Source organism: Propithecus coquereli, unplaced genomic scaffold (genome assembly GCF_000956105.1).
Source record: "Propithecus coquereli isolate 6110/MARCELLA unplaced genomic scaffold, Pcoq_1.0 Scaffold2, whole genome shotgun sequence".
Taxonomy (NCBI): domain Eukaryota; kingdom Metazoa; phylum Chordata; class Mammalia; order Primates; family Indriidae; genus Propithecus; species Propithecus coquereli.
The window spans coordinates 2,372,603-2,389,501 of record NW_012144966.1 but is presented as its reverse complement, the minus strand read 5'-3'; the positions used below and the strand labels follow the sequence as shown (position 1 = coordinate 2,389,501).

The window sequence follows — 16,899 nt, the reverse complement described above, 5'->3', positions numbered from 1 at the left end:
TCATCTTGCAGGGCGAGCACATCTCTCAGCCTCTCCTCAGCTGTGAAGCGAGGAAGGTGGGCTGAATCCTGGGTACATGCCCTGTGTTACGGAACGGCTGGGGGGACATTAATCCCTAAAATTATATAAAAACTCATTTATGTTCATATGTGCCTTTTTCTAGGAAGAGGTTTCACAGCTTTCTTCATGTTTTTAAAGCAGTCTGTGCCCTGGACAAGGTGAAAACTACTGGCTTAGGTGATTCCTAATATCCTGGCCAGGTCTAAAATGTTATGATTGAATGATAGTATATTGAAATTGCTTTTTCAGGCAAAATGACAATGCAATCAGTTCCATCTAGAATGATTTATTTCCCACCTTATTCCAAGACACATATTCTGGAATTTGCTTAGTTTATTAGCTTAAGCCTGAGATTTTTTTTCCAGAATATTATGGGGGTACAAATGTTTTGGTTACGTGGATTGCTTTTGTACTGCTTGAATCAAAGTTGTAAGTGTGCCCATCACTCAGATAGTGTACATTGTACCTGTTAGGTATGAATTCACCCGTCCCTTTCTCCTTCCTCTCACCTGCATGATTTCTGCTGAGTTTTACTTCCATCTGTGCACGAGTGCTGATCAGTTAGTTCCAATTTAATAGTGAGAGTACACGTGGTGTTTGTTTTTCCATTCTTGCAATACTTCACTTAGGAGAATGGTCTCCAGTTCCATATAGATTGTTGCAAAAGGTGTTAATTCATTTTTTTTATGGCTGAGTGGTACTCCCCGGTACCATGTATACCACAGTATACATATACCACATTTTATTAATTCACTTGAGATTTTTATCATATAAGAAGAATATTATTTTGCCCTTCAAAATATTTTCTCATTATAAAAGTTAAAAAATAAATAAAACATTATAGAAATAATGTAGAAAGCAAGAGTCCCACATAATCCTGTAAGGAGGCCATTTTAAGAGAAAAAGTTTGAGTTGTCTTTGCACACAGGCTTCCAAAGACTATGAAATGAAAGAGCTAAAAAAAATTAGAACCAATGGAGAGGTTCTGATGATTCAGAACATACACAAAATGCTTGTTATTGGATCGTCACTGTGTGTCATCCTGCAGTGCAACAGAAATAAATATTTCTGAAAGAACGTGTTAAACAAAGAAGATTGTGGTTCATAACTATTGTGTTCATTTCAGTTGAAATGAATGTGTTCTTCAAAGTTGGGGAAAATTAGTGTTTTTGTTTTGAAAATTAAGTAGTATTTTAAAATATTAGGAAACTCTTTAGAGCAGGGATCTGCAAACTTTTTCTATAATGAGCTAGGTAGTAAATATTTTAGATTTAGTGGACTACAGTCTCTATCACAACTACTTAACCCTGCAGTTGTAGTGTGAAAGGGTCATAGATAATACACAAACAAATGAGTATGGCTGTGTTCCAATAAAACTTTATTTACAAAAATAGGCAATGAGTTGGATTTGGCTCATGGACCGTCATTTGCAAACCCCTGATTTAGAGCAACCCTGTCATGAATTGTTTTGCAGGTTTAAAAGCAAGAAACAAAAGACAAAAAAAAAAAAAAATTATCTGCCAAGGAACGAGTCTCAGTAGTGAATGTTTGAGTTTTGGATTTTCACATTTTGAAATGTTTTGAAGTGGAATATAGCTATTTGCAACCTCTTGGTTAGACAAAAAGAAGCTTAGGAATTGAACAAAAACGTTCATACATTTAGTATGTTATTAGCATAAAAGTGGCAAATTCCATCAATTCTTAAGCTTCAGGCACTCCCTAATCGCCAGCTAAGATCTACCAGGGTTTTTCCTGGCACAAACTTACACAATTGGCAAGGCACATCATGGACTTTCTCCCCTTCTAAACCATCTGGTTTATGGGCCACCATTAGAAATGTCGTATATATTGTACTAACAATGACCTTTGGTCTGGTCTCATGTCTTTTGCCATATGCTGTGTTTTGTCTCTAAAATAGAGTAAATATTGGTTAATATTCCTACAAAATGCTGTTATGAGATTGGTCAGGAAGGCAGAAATGTCCAAGTGAGCGAATCTGACGCACTGTTTGTTTTCTGTTCACAGTGGCACGTTTCAGTACACCCTGGAAGCCACCAAATCTCTCCGTCAGAAGCAGGGGGAGGGCCCCATGACCTACCTCAACAAAGGACAGTTCTATGCTATAACGCTCAGCGAGACTGGAGACAACAAATGCTTCCGACACCCCATCAGCAAAGTCAGGGTACGGGCCCCGTTTCTTAAATGCAGTACAGAGGATGAGATGAGTGGAATCGCTACCTCACCACCATGGAACGGCATGGCAAAAAATTCCAGAATAAATAATTCTAGAACAAATGTCAGAGAGTTGGGGCAAGAGAACTTATTGGCTTGTAGTTTATCATTTTAATCAGTAACCAATAAACCCCAGGGGAGGGACATGGTTAGATCGTGCTTTCTAACTGTATCCAAGGAATTTTCCCTGCTTCATTCACTGCCTATATGCCACTTAGCTGTTGTTTTTAATCAATTGATCTTAATTTTTCAAGTAAGTAGCTATAAGTTAGAACATATCTGTGGGTGAGAAAGCTGTTGTTCTATTCTGTAAAGGAAAATGCAATTCATTCTGAATCCCTGGGCCCTTTGTAACTTGGTTTAAAAGCCTTCTGCAGCCCGGTGCTTTCTCAAAGTTCAAGGGATGAGGCCTGATCCGCACCAGGAGTAAGTTGGAAGAATTTTCAGATCCATGAATATTAGTTCCATTTGTGGGAAGTGAAATTGGAGCCCTAGTTCACCACTCTGGGAGCTTGCCAGCTTCTGGCATTCTCGATACTGCCAAGAAGGGAGGATGCTGGTAATCCCTGTCTACTGAAAAGGAAAATTACAGCAGAGCTCTGAAAAGAGCCTGAAGGATTTTCCTGGTCTGTCATAAAATGATTTATGCTGCTGCGTCCATCGTGCCCAGCCCACCTTATATTAGCCACAGCTTGCTCCTCCAAAGCTCTTCAGGACACTAAGAGAGAAGCACCGTGGGGTGCATAGAGCTCGGACAGCCCCAGTGCACCCCAGCACAGGTGGGGCTGAGCCCACTACTGGGAGGAAGGTCCCAGTGTGCTGTGTGCTCACCAAGAGAGTTGGTGTGTCCCAACACTGTGGTCAGGATTGTGGTGAAGAATATGCTATAACAACAACAGGAGTCGCAAAATTACAACTAATACTTACTGAGTATCTCCTGTGTGGCTGGCACTATGGTAGACATCATTCATCTAGTAACCCATTGAAACTAACAACAGCCCTATGAAAAAGGCACTGTTTTTTAAATAATAATATTACAGAGAAGGAAAGTTTGGCTTTTAGAGGCTAGTAACTGGCCAAGTTTACGTAGCTAAAATATAAGGGAACCAGGATATATCCCAGACCGTCAGACTCCTGAACCCAGCTCTCTTAAACCATAATGCTGTGCTATGTTGAGCAGCACGGAGGGTGGAAAGGCAGAGAGACGTTAGCCTGGGCTCCCTCTCTGAATATGTCCTAGAATTGCACCCTACCCACTGACAGGCAGGTGTCAGGTACAGGCGCCCCATCTAGATCTATATCCCAGAATTATACCCTACCCCTCATATGTGGGTGTATGGTAAGAAGACACTGAATAAATTTGCTTTAAAAAAAAAGTCTTGTAGATTCCAAGTAAAGAGTATAATTCATCTATACCCTCTTAACAACACCATTACCATCACCCTGAAAAATGATGAATGGTTAGTATTCTACAGTCATGACAACAGTTCAGAGTACAGGAACTTTTCCAGGAATCCACTTTGTTGGAATCATGGAGATAAGTTAATGTAAAAATTTTATTTCCTTATGTTCCATTTTGGCTAAAGTGAGGAGTCTCCCTTCTCTTAAGGACTTTAACCTAACACCCTTGGAGGCTAAGTTTGACGCCTTTCAGAGTGGATCTTTCTTCTCGGCTCTGGGACGGCAAGCTGTCTGGAGGAAAGAGGGATGCCTTTGTGACTTACCAGCATTTATTTCTGAGAACAGTGTTTAATTCCAAGTTGAAGCATGTAAGGCGTGGTAATAACAGCTTCACGCTGCTTTTTTCTTTATCACTGAAGAAATAAATTTCCATACCAAAAATATGTCATTATTTATGCTAATTTAGTCAGCTGCTAGAAAAAAATACTCATTTTAAATGTTCTTTTTATTTGGGGGTAGAAATAAACATCAGGAAGCCACATAGTAAAATTTTACATATAAACGGAAAAGTTTGAGGAAGCCTAGAGGGAAGAATGAAGAGCTGGCTGAGCTCATAGCTGCCCCAGCACAGTGAACGGTCCCTGTCACTTGTCCATGCCTTTGAACATTAAGCTGCTGTGACTTTGAATAATATGGATACATATTTCTAAACTAGTTTTTCTAAGAAACATCTGCTTTCTTGTTTAAAAAATGTTCGCATGTATGCTAGGACTGAGCCAGGGCTTGAATTAATAGTCAGCCAGCAGCGTGTATTTGCTGTCTTATCTATCAGGCACCAAGGTGAGGTGCAGGCACTGATACTGTCCTTGTTGAGTCTGAAGTTAATGGGAAGACATTGCCACCGGCTGAATAATTGTAAATAAGTGAATGACTGCAAATGCGTAAATTGCTACAAAGGAGAAGTTCTTAAGGAATGAGAGTCCATGAAATATTCTCCTGGAATCGTAGGAAAGTGTCTAAGAAGTATTTTGGATATGGGGTAAGAGGAGGAGTATTCCCAATACTGTAATTAAAGGTTATTTTGCAGGGAGGGAGGATGTTTTTGGTACTGTTTCTATTTCATAAATGGCAGTGAATTAATGAGTATTTAGTTTGGGATTTTTTTTTTTTTTTTAAGACAGCGTCTCACTCTCCCACCCAGGCTAGAGTGCAGTGGCATGATCAGAGCTCACTGCAGCCTTGAACTCCTGGGCTTAGATGATCCTCCCACCTCAGCCTCCTGAGTAGCTGGGACTGTAGGTGCACCACCATGCTAACTTTTCTTATCTTTCGTAGAGATGGGGGTCTCCTTATGTTTCCCAGGCTGTTCTCAGACTCCCAGCCTCAAGCAATTTTCTGCCTTGGCCTCCCAAAGTGCTGGGATTACAGGCATGAGCCACCTAGCCCAGCCTATGTATTTAGTTTAATGAGGCTGTTTGTAATTTAGAACTGAAAAGGATTTGGGATTCTCATTTCTGCAAGATATAATTAGGTTCCCAAGCTCCTTTTTACAGTACATCCACATTATATTTAAATAAATATCATATTTGTCCTTGCAATTTTTTGGTGCATGAAATATCTTTAGTTTAGATCTATGTTCATCAGTGTGAATTTGTCATTTAGCATTTCCCTCCTTTTCCTAGTATTTCTCTCATTATTTCCAATATTCTAATCTGAAGCACTTAATTAGGCCAGAAATGGATATTTGCCAAATTCTGCCATATTTGCCAATAGTGCCAAATTCTATGTTTAAGGATATGAAATTTCAAAAGTGTACTTGTTTTCAATATGAGAAAAAGAATTTTTTTGGTGTTCCTGCTGACCTCAAAAAATAAAAAATTTTCTGGTAATTGGTTAATCTGCTTGTTCATAACCTCCTGGTAAAACTGATACAGGATTTTTTTTTTTTTTTTTTCTGTGCTGTTCTCATTTTCTAATTTTTTTTTTTTCTGAGACAGAGTCTTGCTCTGTTGCCCAGGCTAGAGTGCCGTGGCGTCAGCCTAGCTCACAGCAACCTCAAACTCCGGGGCCCAAGCAATCCTCCTGCCTCAGCCTCCCAAGTGGCTGGGACTACAAGCACACTCCACCATACCCGGCTAATTTTTTTCTATTTTTAGTTACCCAGCTAATTTCTTTCTATTTTTAGTAGAGATGGGGTCTCTAGCTCAGGCTGGTCTCAAACGCCTGACCTCAAATGATCCTCCTGCCTCGGCCTCCCTGAGTGCTAAGATTACAGGCGTGAGCCACCACGTCCGGCCCCTAATCATTTTTTGAGTACATCCGTTTTAAAACAAAACAGACTGTACAAGAGAGCTTGTCTGGGCTTTTCTAAAGCCAGAAAAGCAACATAACAGAAAAACCCGTCGTGTAGAACTCCCAGAACCAGAGCCTGAGGCAGCAGAGATCCTGAGCAGAAAGTAAGCTGTACGATTCTCCTCTCTGCAGAGCGTGGTGATGGTGGTCTTCAGTGAAGACAAAAACCGAGACGAGCAGCTTAAATACTGGAAGTACTGGCACTCTCGGCAGCATACGGCGAAGCAGAGGGTCCTTGACATTGGTAAGTTGACCTTGGCCTCCCTGCACAGTCCTTGATAAGCTGACATTTTGCCTCCATGCCAAGGGGAGCCCCGGGCGGTAATCACAGGCAGGAGCCACACGGCTCTCCTGACGTGCCAGGCACTGGCTGATGCAGTTTCCCTATGTTAGGACATTTAGTACACATCAGGCTGAGAAAAGAAAATTGGGCTAAGCCAAGAGCAAAACATTTTCTGTTCCATGAACGTCAACTGTGTCCCATATAATTATAGTCATATGTTGAGACTTTCAATGACCATTTCGGTTTCCAAAACATGTTTCCATGCTCTCCCTGTTTGAGCCAAATAGGCAGTCAGTAGGCCAGATGAACTCTTACCTCTGCAACATGAATTAACCTGAATTTTTGTGGCTCTGAGGCACTTGACGAAGGTCACATGACTACACAGTGAGTTTCTAGTTCTCTCGTTGTCCATCCAATGTTCCTTCCACTCCAACACATGCCTAGTGCAAGGAGTACTGGGTGGTCAGGGGAATGGACCATCAGACAGACCTTCCCTGCAGGTCTGAAGGAATGAGTCTGCCACATTCATTTCTAGGAGTCTGTACGCTCCTGACCACGGTGTGTTCTCTAGAGACCAGTAGCCCCCTGGATAGTGCATCACTCAAGGTCTGGTTGGGAAGGCAGAGCCCACGCCTCGTAGTTCAGTGGAGGGAATTCATTGCCAAGGTTGGAAAGGTTGAAGGCACAGTGAGGCAATCCAGCTTGTACCTGCAGGGCTGGAGAATCAAAGGGAAGAGGAGGTGGGTGGTGGGATAGAGGAGCCACCCAGCAGGAGCTGGGACCACAGAGGGAGCAGCTTCCCAATGGGAGACAGATCCACAGAGGCAGTCTCCATGCTGAGAGAAAGGAGAAATGCCCTGGCTTCTCCCTACCTCTGGATCTCCTGCCATTGCTTCCCACTGGCAGAATTTAACCTGAAGCCAGCAGGCACGTGACTCTAGGAAATGAAGTTTGCAGGAATCAACCTCTCAGATACAGAGCAAAGTAAGGGAAATCAGGGAACGGATCTTAAAGTTTCCAAAAGTTGTGTGGGTGCAGTGGCTCACACCTATAATCCTAGCACTCTGGGAGGATGAGGCAGGAGGTCAGGAGTTTGAGACCAGCCTGAGCAAGAGTGAGACTCTCTCTCTACCAAAAACAGAAAAAATTAGCAGGCATGGTGGCACTCGCCTGTAGTCCCAGCTACTCGGGAGGCTGAGGTAGGAGGATCGCTTGAGCCCATGAGTTGAGGTTTCAGTGAACTATGATGATGCCACTGCACTCTACCCCGGGTGGTGACAGAGTGAGACTCTATTTCAAAAAAAATGTTTCCAAAAATTACTTTTGAACACAGTGTTGTATGTGTTTCTAAGTAATTTTACCACTTTATCTACATGCTATTTCTGCAAGAAATAAGTCATTTCTCATACATAGGCTGTTACCAGTTTACGCACCAAGAGGCAGCAGTCCCAGTGAGTGCAGGCAAAGTGAAGGTTTCTATCACATTGCATATCCTAAGGTATTACTGAGCCATCCAAAGGATGTGTGCTTTGATCTGCTACACCTGCAATGAGGGTTTTTCAGACTTTCCATTTCACCCTTGCTGGGGCTCCTCGGCCAATGACAGAGCATTTGCTGCCTAAATTGGGATTACAGACGCATCATAGAACATATTTAAACTATTAATAGTTACTGGTTTGTCCTGCAAAATTGTCAAGCCACTCCCCAGCCCCATCACAGACTCACACCCATTCTATTAACCAGTCAAACATATTTATCTAATAAACAAGGAAAATGAAGCCTGGAAAGGCTCACGTCCCACCCTGTCAGTGAGTTGTCCCAGATAATTAGTGCAAGAGCTGGGATAGGACCAAGTCTTCCCAACCTGGGATGATATGTGAACCCCCAGACTGGCTGGGTCCTAGTGACCCCCGTAGGAGAAGGGGGGTTGGGAATACTTGCCTTAACTTGCTTTGCAACAAATCTGCATAGAGCAGAGGAACAATTTTACTTTACTTGAAAAGTTAGCCTTATAATTATTACCCAAGAAAATGAGAGAGGCAATTAAATAGAAATATGAACTAGGTCCAAATAAGGCAAATAATAAGAGCATTTTACTGGCACTCTTGTTGATTCTACTTTGATATTGTTACAGGGTACACTCTTCTGAGACCAGAGTGATTTTTCAGATTTTGTAAGACTTCAAATCTTATCTTTCTTTAATACCTCCTGCCTGCTTTCAGACTTTTCTCCCTATACACACGTGTGAGCACACACACATGCACGTGCAAAGACATACACATGCTTTATCTTTGAGGTTTATGACTTTTGCTAAATAGCTTCAGGGGTAGTTGGGCTATGTGCTTTCAACCCGAGACCAAGGCATAAATCAGCTCCTTAGCGTCAAATGGAACATGTATTTTCTGAGCACAGACTCTATTCCTAACCTCAACCTGACAACCACTCACAGAGTGAGGAAATATGCAAAAATCCCACATAATTCATTCTTTTGCTAGATAAAAAAAAAATCAGACTATGTGTTCCTCTGCCAGTGGGTTGTAAACACCACTTCCAATATAAAGAAGAGCTGATGCTGTGATAGCACAGATGTCTGTGTGTCACGTGCCACCATCTGCAGTGACCCTGGAGTGTGGCGTTGAGGATGTTTCTGAGGCCACCGCTTGGCCCAGGAGTATTGCAGAGGGTTATCAGTGCCTGCTGAGGGTGAAGGAAGGCAGACGGCACATGTGCTATGCATTTGCCAATTTGGGTTGAGAACCTTCTAATGGCCTAGCCAAGAAAAGGAAGAATCCCAAATTATTTAATGCATTTCTTTTTTCCAAACCTCCATGAAGCTGGAGGTTAAAGGCAGGGCTTAAAAGTCACAGTTTCCGAATCTGCACCAACATCTATATTCCCCAAGTTCAGCTGAGCCATCCAAGTAGTGACCCTGAAGCTAGAGTGAGAGACCAAGATGAGGTCCCTTTAGATAAAAGGATTCTTAACTGGTGGCTGTTGGAGTCTGTGCATGATGGGCTTTCAAATTCCAAGTTGTGCACAACACGGTTTTGTATGTATGGACGCGTGTAATTTTTTCATCTCACTTTGAGAGGTGCCTGGGCCTCTCTACCTGCACTCCGAGCCCTCACCCATGGGGCTCTCGCCTCCCGTTGTGTCTTTCCGCTGCCCAGCATCCCCTCAGCACTCACACTTAGGGATGTGCGTCATCTCCTGCATCATCCTGTAATAGTGATGCCTGGCAAACATTCTGGCGTCTTTCCTTACATACGCTTATCTCACGTGGACTAGGGCGTCAGTGGTTCTTTGAGGCTGCCCCTCATCTCCTACACCTAATCCTCTGTGCAGCTCCTCAGTGTGCTGGCCGTTGTGCTGGCTGCCTGGGGCAGAGGCCCCCCAGTGTCGCCAGCGGGGTTGTGTCTGTGGGTCCACGAGAAGAAGAGTGGGATCCTAAAGCCGGGGCAAAGGGAAGGAGGCCGCTACTCGGAGGGCTTGGAGCCTCGGCTCTGCAGGTTCCCTGTGGCTGAGCAGGGCTCCCCAGGAGCTGTCCCCGCGTGGCTACCCCTCGGTCTGGGATGCTGTTTGGATGGTGCTCACACCACTTGCGCCCTCACTTCTTCACAGCCTCACCGGAGAGACCATCCCTGTCACCTTACCTGAATAGCACACCCTTATCGCTCTGTCTCTTTTCCCTTTATTTTACTTCAGAGCGCTCCTCACCACCCAACATGTTATTTATTTATGTTTCTATTTCTTATTGCCTCCCCCTCCTACTAGAAGGTGAGCGCCACAAGAGCAGACACGTGTCTCTTTTGTTCCCTGCTTTAGCCCTCGTGCTTAGCACAGGGCCTGAGACGTAGCGTTCAGCACGTATTTCATGAGCAAGTGAATGAGCGAGTGCACGTGTGCGAGAAGCTGCCGTTCATCTGGCAGAAGGTAGGCCTCTTGAAGGAGTGAACTGTATCTCAACAGCAGCTGCCACGTGCTTATTGCCTCCTACCTCCCAGGCTCTTTAGCTACATCAGACATTTTGTGTTTCATCCTCAAACAACCCGTTTTGTTGTTTAAAAGCTGAGATGGTGAGGGGTAAGAATTTTACCCAAGGTCACACACCTGGTAGGTGATATAGGTGGGATGGAAACCCTAGAATGCCAGAATTTGCACCCCCCCTTTTTAATTTGATGCCCTCTCTCCATTGTATGTCACCTTTATATCCCACCCCTGGCTGGTTCTTGGCACGCAACAGATGCTGATTCCATGGAGAGTGACTGATCCGCAGACATCCTGATCCTTCAGTATGCGCCTCCCTCTCCAGACATGGAGGACGTTTTACATTCTGGGTGGTGGGACTCTTGGCTGCCGCCAGCTCTGACATTTGTGAACACCAGTTTAGATATGCAGTTCTTGTGCATTAGGTCATAAACTGTTTGGCAGGAGTTGGAGGCAGGGGAAGAAAACATTAGCAATTAGCTCTAACTTGATAAAAGTAAACCAAACAAACCCAGGCCCAAGTGCTTTTCAAAACACACAAGCAAATTTCTCCAAGTCTCACAAGTTCTTTCTTGTAAGCTCCTTGAATAACAACAATTATTCAAGGTTATAAATAAGTTTACATTCTACAGTCCAAGGAGCATTCCTATGCCAGTTATATCTCCTATGTGGAATAGCTACTTCAATTATGTTTGTGGTTTCATTGTCTCTGAGTGTGAAAGCTCCTTTATAAAGAGATGTGGAGTTACTGTGGTTCCATATTAGTTAGCACCAGTTTGAGTAAAGACATAGTCATTCCATATTTATTTATTGAGCACTTGCTATGTGCCAGACCCTTTATTAGGCACTGACAATTCAATATAATTAAGGCAGAGCCGTGACTTCAAACTGCTCGAGTCCAGGGGCAAGAAGATGAACAGCTAAGACATCACATGGTAAGTGGCAGCACAGAGGAGCATTCCCCAGAGAAGATGTTTCTGAGACCTGTCTGAAAGGATAACAAGGGCATATGAGGTCAGAAAAGTAGGAACAGTTGCTGCAAGCCATGGAAATAGCATATGCAGAGGTACAGTAATCAAGACAAAAAATAAATAAAAATGAGACTGCACATTATTTTATAAAGTCTGAAAGGACTATTAGCAAAGGCAGGAGGGTGGGTAACCTCACAGATGCTAGTGAGAGTGTTAATCTATTCAAATGAAACAAGGAAGTCCCGAGTAAACGGGGCTGTGGAAAGGCTTGCTTTCTTTAAGGAGAATCCACAGGGATATGAAGCGTAGATGAAATTTGCTGGTCTCAAGCTCTAAAAGCAGCTCTGGTTAGGCTGTTTCCATGTGGTGCAGGCTGAAGCTCTGGATCCCCAGTGGAGGTCGGCTGAGCCTGGGAGGGAGCAGAGAGGTCCACAGACCCAATAGGCTCCAGGCTCCACTCATTCTTGCCACCTGAGTCCTGGTGCCAAACCTCAGAGCTGCAGGTAGAATGTTGTGGAAATGCTATTTCAGTTCCTCTGCAAACAACCATCCCATAGTCCTTGCAGAGGAACATCAGTCACCAAGCCAGACGTTGAGATTCTCATCCTCTGCTGCTTTAACACTATCTTGGTTCCACGAAGTCTTGTTTGCAGTTTTATTGGGGAGACAGTTAAGTGTGTGTGTGTGGGGGGGTGGGGGTGTTTATACGTTTTTATATTGCATACCTTGTTTTTAGAAAATTCGCACTTTTTTATGGTTGAACAAAGTGGATTTTAGAGATCCAGGGATACGTAGGAGAGGGATAATAGCAATTGATTGACATATTGCCATTCATCCAAGTGGCTGAGTTAAATTTGCACATCAATCCTCCCAAAACTCTAAGGACAGACAGTGGAGAACATGCAGAAGTAATAGGCAAATAGAATCCTGTGATGAAATGAAATTTCTCTTTAATGAGTCACAGCACTTGATTTTGGAGGCTTTGGATAACCATTGCGGATTGGTGGCAGGATTGTAGTGGGTTGATATCTGTATTTCAGAGAGGTAATTCTGGGCTTCCTGGGGATGAGAGGCAGTGGGGGAGAGACTGGCGATGGGGACCAGCGGGTGATAGACAAGCACTGAGAGGTATGTGTTGCCAAGGGAAATATGAGGCTGACCAGGAACGAGAGACAAACTGCAGGCCTGATAGAGCCTTGATGACTGACTGGCTGTGGGGGAAGAAAAGGATCATGAAAGAAAAGTGCAGCTTTGCTAGCCGGGTGGATGCCCTGCCCTGCGAGACTGGAGACCGGAGCAGCCGTGGGGCCAGTGCTGAAAAAGCAGAGGTTGGCCAGGTACTGAGTTGAGCCAGGGGCGGTTGATTTTGAAGTACCCATCTACACATTGAGCAGGGAGGGGCTTTCCTGGGACCTCCTCGCACAGTGCAGTTACCCAGTTTTCACAGTTGTGTGAGCCATTTTAAAAATATTTGAAATGAATCACAAATTAAAAAATGAACTGAACTAGATGTTAATCAAGCCTTCTCTTACTGTGGATAATTCCAAAGCCACTCTCTCTGGAAGGCATGTTTTTCTGTTTGTTACCTTTCAGTGAAGAAGGAAAATTAGAAGACATTCAACAGCTAATATTCACTTCAAATAGAATTAAAAACCAGAAGCTCCAACAGTTAATTTGTAGCACATTTACATATAATTTCTCTCCACTGAACAGAATTAAGAATTCCTTTACTACTTTGTGGTGCAGATGTTCCAAAACAATGCACACCACAGGTTTTGTGCTTTCAGAATGGGCGGTATGGGTTCCGATGTGGTGAGCCGGATTCCACAAGCGCGACTGAATAAGCGTAATTGCTCTACAGACACATCCAGTGTAGCCGTTATTGATAATGGTTGTAGTTAATTGTGAAACCAACTGTACCCCCTTTATTCAATCTCTGTCTTAAATTCTGGCTCACAATAATCTTTCCTGTATCAGGATATATTAGTTATATTGTTAATATTAATCCCATAGTTTTCCATGGTGATTAGCAGGCAATTATAGTACATTTTCAGTTATTAGCATGTGATTATAGGATTTTCATCTGTGCCCGAATATAAATGTATTTCTTAAGAGCTGATTTTTAAATTGTGCTCTGTTGATAATAGTTTTATATTAAGGTAAAGCTTTCTGTGAAAACTTAGGTTTCAATGAGATCAAAACACCTCTTCAAGTTTGATTCTCCACAGTTCTCTTTGCGCAGGTCGAAGGAAGCCTTTCCAACGACTCTGAAACACAGAGTTTAGCTGACCACAGTGAATTATTCAGGTTGGCTGTTCTGTCCTGGCCTAGAGGCTCTTTTCAATCTGGAGTCATACTCCACTTTCAAATAGGAATTTTAATTAAAATTAAATAATATTTTTTGCTTTGAGTTTTTTTTTTAGAGGAAACTGGCTTTGGGTGTGCCTGTAGCGTGCTTTCTTGCAGTGTTTATAGCCAGTCCTGGGCTGGGCCCCTCTGGGAGCTGAGGGGAAAAGTGGGAGGGTGGAGACTTGAGGTGGTATGTAGGAAGAGACAACTTCGCCTTTTCAGAGGCCAGGTAGCCAGGGAGTGTACATTCGTGGGCCACGCAGGCCTAGGAGACAAGAGCACCCAGCAACTGGCCATTCATTCTCTGCACCAGGGTTTCCCACCCTCCCGCCTAGTCCAGTTCCCTGGTCAGAGGGCCATCCTCCCCCCAGAATTATCCAAACCTGCTTTCTCCCTACAGTCTGAAAAATGTGGGTCTTCTCTCCTTTAAAAATTACTCAAGTAAATGGAATTTCATTTTTAGATGCGTTTCTAGGCTGTTTCCATACTGCTGAATAGATATGAAAAGCAAATTTAACTGAAAGCCAAACCAAACCTCTTGAAAGCCCCCAACTTTAAAAACAAAACCCAAGGGCCGGTGAGAGTCCAGGCTGCGAGTCAGAGCTAAGTCAGAAGCGCGAGCTCCATCCCTGCCTCCTCCCCAGGACCTGTGCAGCGGGAGCCTGCCTGCAGTGTGGGCCCGCAGCTGCCCCACTGTGGCCCAGACTCTTCCTCTCTGCTCCATCAGCTCCAGCTGTTACCGCACACGTGGGCAGTGTAAGACGTGCTCTGTTTTATAAAGGAGTGTTGGAGCCGTAGCTATTGAAAATTCCTTTTCATCTTCAACTTTGGTTAGAAAACATTTATGTGATAAAAGTGTGGTAGGCTATGAAGGTTAAGTAATTTAAAACGCTGTAAAATGCAATTTCACCTTCAACTTTGGTTAGAAAACATTTATGTGATAAAAGTGTGGTAGGCTATGAAGGTTAAGTAATTTAAAACTCTGTAAAATGCAAGTATTCTTTACATTTAATATTTGTTCAGGCAGAAATTTTTCAGTAATAATTGAGCCACTGTGGGTTTTCATTTAATGCATGCATGTCTCAGTGTGAATCCTAGAAACTCATTCTGTTGGGGCCAACACCCCTGGGGAGAATCACTCCCCCCCCAACTCTCCCTCTCCCGCTGGTCCCCGGGGTCCTCCTGCTTCCCCTTAGGGAAGAGTCCAGATCCCAGCCTCAGCCCCAGCCCCAGTCCCTGATCCCTGCAAACTCTCTTTTAAGCTATTGCTGGGTTCTCCCCTTTCCTTCCACACCACATTTCTTAAGAGAAGCGTACACTTTCTGCCTCACATCCTAAACTATTGCTCATGTCTCAACCCAGTGTATTTTATCTTTTATTAATATTTTTAATTGCCAAATCCATAGGGGTAATTCCATTTCTCACTACTTTTTCCTATTTACTTCCAGCCTCTCCATTGTTCCTTTTCTAGGATCCTCCTTGCCAAGAATGTCCCTCCCTGTCTCCTTCACCTGGAAGACATCTCACACTTTAAGACTTTGTTCCCCTGTCCCACTTGGGTGAGCTCTTCTTAATCTTCCCAGGTAGAGTCAGCTGCTCCCTCCATGGGCAGGGATTAGATTTTGACAATAGCACTAAGCCATGTTTCATTTGGTTCATCAGTTTACAATCTGTCTATCCCACTAGATGCTGAATTTTTTTTTTTTTTTTTTTTTGAGACAGAATCTCACTCTGTTGCCCAGGCTAGAGTGCAGTGGCATCATCATAGGTCACTGCAACGTCCAACTCCTGAGCCCAAGCGATCTCCCTGCCAGAGCCTCCCAAGTAGCTAGGACTACAGACACACACCACCATGCTAGCTAATTTTTTTGTAGAGATGGAGTCTTGCTCTTGCTCAGGCTGTTCTAGAACTCCTGGCTTCAAGCTATTCTCCCACCTGAGCCTCCTAAAGTGCTAGGATTACAGGCACGAGCCACTGTGCCCAGCCTAGATGCTGAATTTTAGAATGGAGATTTTTTTTTTTAACCTTTATATACCCAGCACCTGATAGAGAACCTGGCACAGAATAGATAGATGCTCAACCAATGTTACATGAGCACATTGTCATGTGTGGTTTTGTGTATTTAGGTGACAGTTCTGATAAACAGGCACCAGTCCAGTTAAATGGGAAATCTAGCTGGGATTGGGCTCTCTCTCCTTTCATGCCGAAAGAATCATCTTTGGTAGTATTTTTCTGGATGCTAGGGGGATACATGTGCTTTTGGTATTTTAACTTCTTATATGTAAACATTATTTTATTATACCATAGACCTTTTGATAAAACCTAGACACCTCTAAGACATAATTGCTAGCATAGAAACATAATATATATACTGATAAACCAGGGGAAATTTCTTCTTTTAAACTTATCTAGAAATTATTACTGTTTCCCCAAAGCAAGCAACTGAGAAATTGTTTAAAGGAAAACTTTCAAAAAAAAGAGTAGGTAGATTTGGAAATTAAAAGTTATAATTAATGTGGCCCTTAACCATTTTTTTTCACTGCTCCTAGGAAGTCTGTTTATCTGGTCCCAGGACATTATTGTTTAATAAGCTTTTTCTGATAGTTTTCTTATTTCTGGCAATTTTATAGCCCTGAGTGGTTAATCAGAAGGAATGTTACAGAGAGGATGAAAGCATGGAATGGATGCTTGAAGACCCCTCTGAGAGTCTGTTTTAGTGAAAGGGTAAAGCTATTCTGTAAAGCGATACTGGTTTAGATGAGATTTCAAAATTAAAACACATACATACACACACACACACACACACACACACACACACACACACACATCTAAAACCGCTAATAGATCTACCGTGTTCAGTACTGTAAAATGCTGTATTTCTTGTCTTCCATCTTTTTGTTCCCGTCTTTACTGGGCACTGAGTTGTTTTTCTTCTAATTGGTGGGACCTTTGCTGTATCCATAGATACAACATCATGCTTTCATTTCAAACATGGAACTTATACTTTTATTTGATTTCATGTTTTTTTGCTTAGGACCTAATTATTTGCTTTTAATGATGAAACCTCAGGTACTTCCATAGTCTTACATTTTTAGAATTATTGGATTGGCTTAAAAATGACAAAAAATACCTGGAGATACAGTCCAATAGTTTTGTGAGACTCATGTATTTCCTGAACAAAACTACAGAGCTAGTCTTTTTTTTTTTTTTTTTTGAGACAGAGTCTCGCTCTGTTGCCCTGGCTAGAGAGAGTGCCGTGGCGT

At 43.0% G+C, this 16,899-nt stretch overlaps 1 protein-coding gene across 1 annotated transcript in view; it reads left to right on the top strand.

Annotated features, from left to right (window-relative positions):
• GRHL2 (grainyhead-like 2 (Drosophila)) overlaps positions 1-16,899 on the top strand; it is a 168,937-nt gene that overhangs the window by 69,630 nt on the left and 82,408 nt on the right. Inside the window, exons 6-7 of the mRNA XM_012643583.1 lie at positions 2,086-2,242; positions 6,178-6,289. Coding sequence (XP_012499037.1) covers positions 2,086-2,242; positions 6,178-6,289 — 269 coding nt within the window. The remainder of the gene's footprint in view (positions 1-2,085; positions 2,243-6,177; positions 6,290-16,899) is intronic.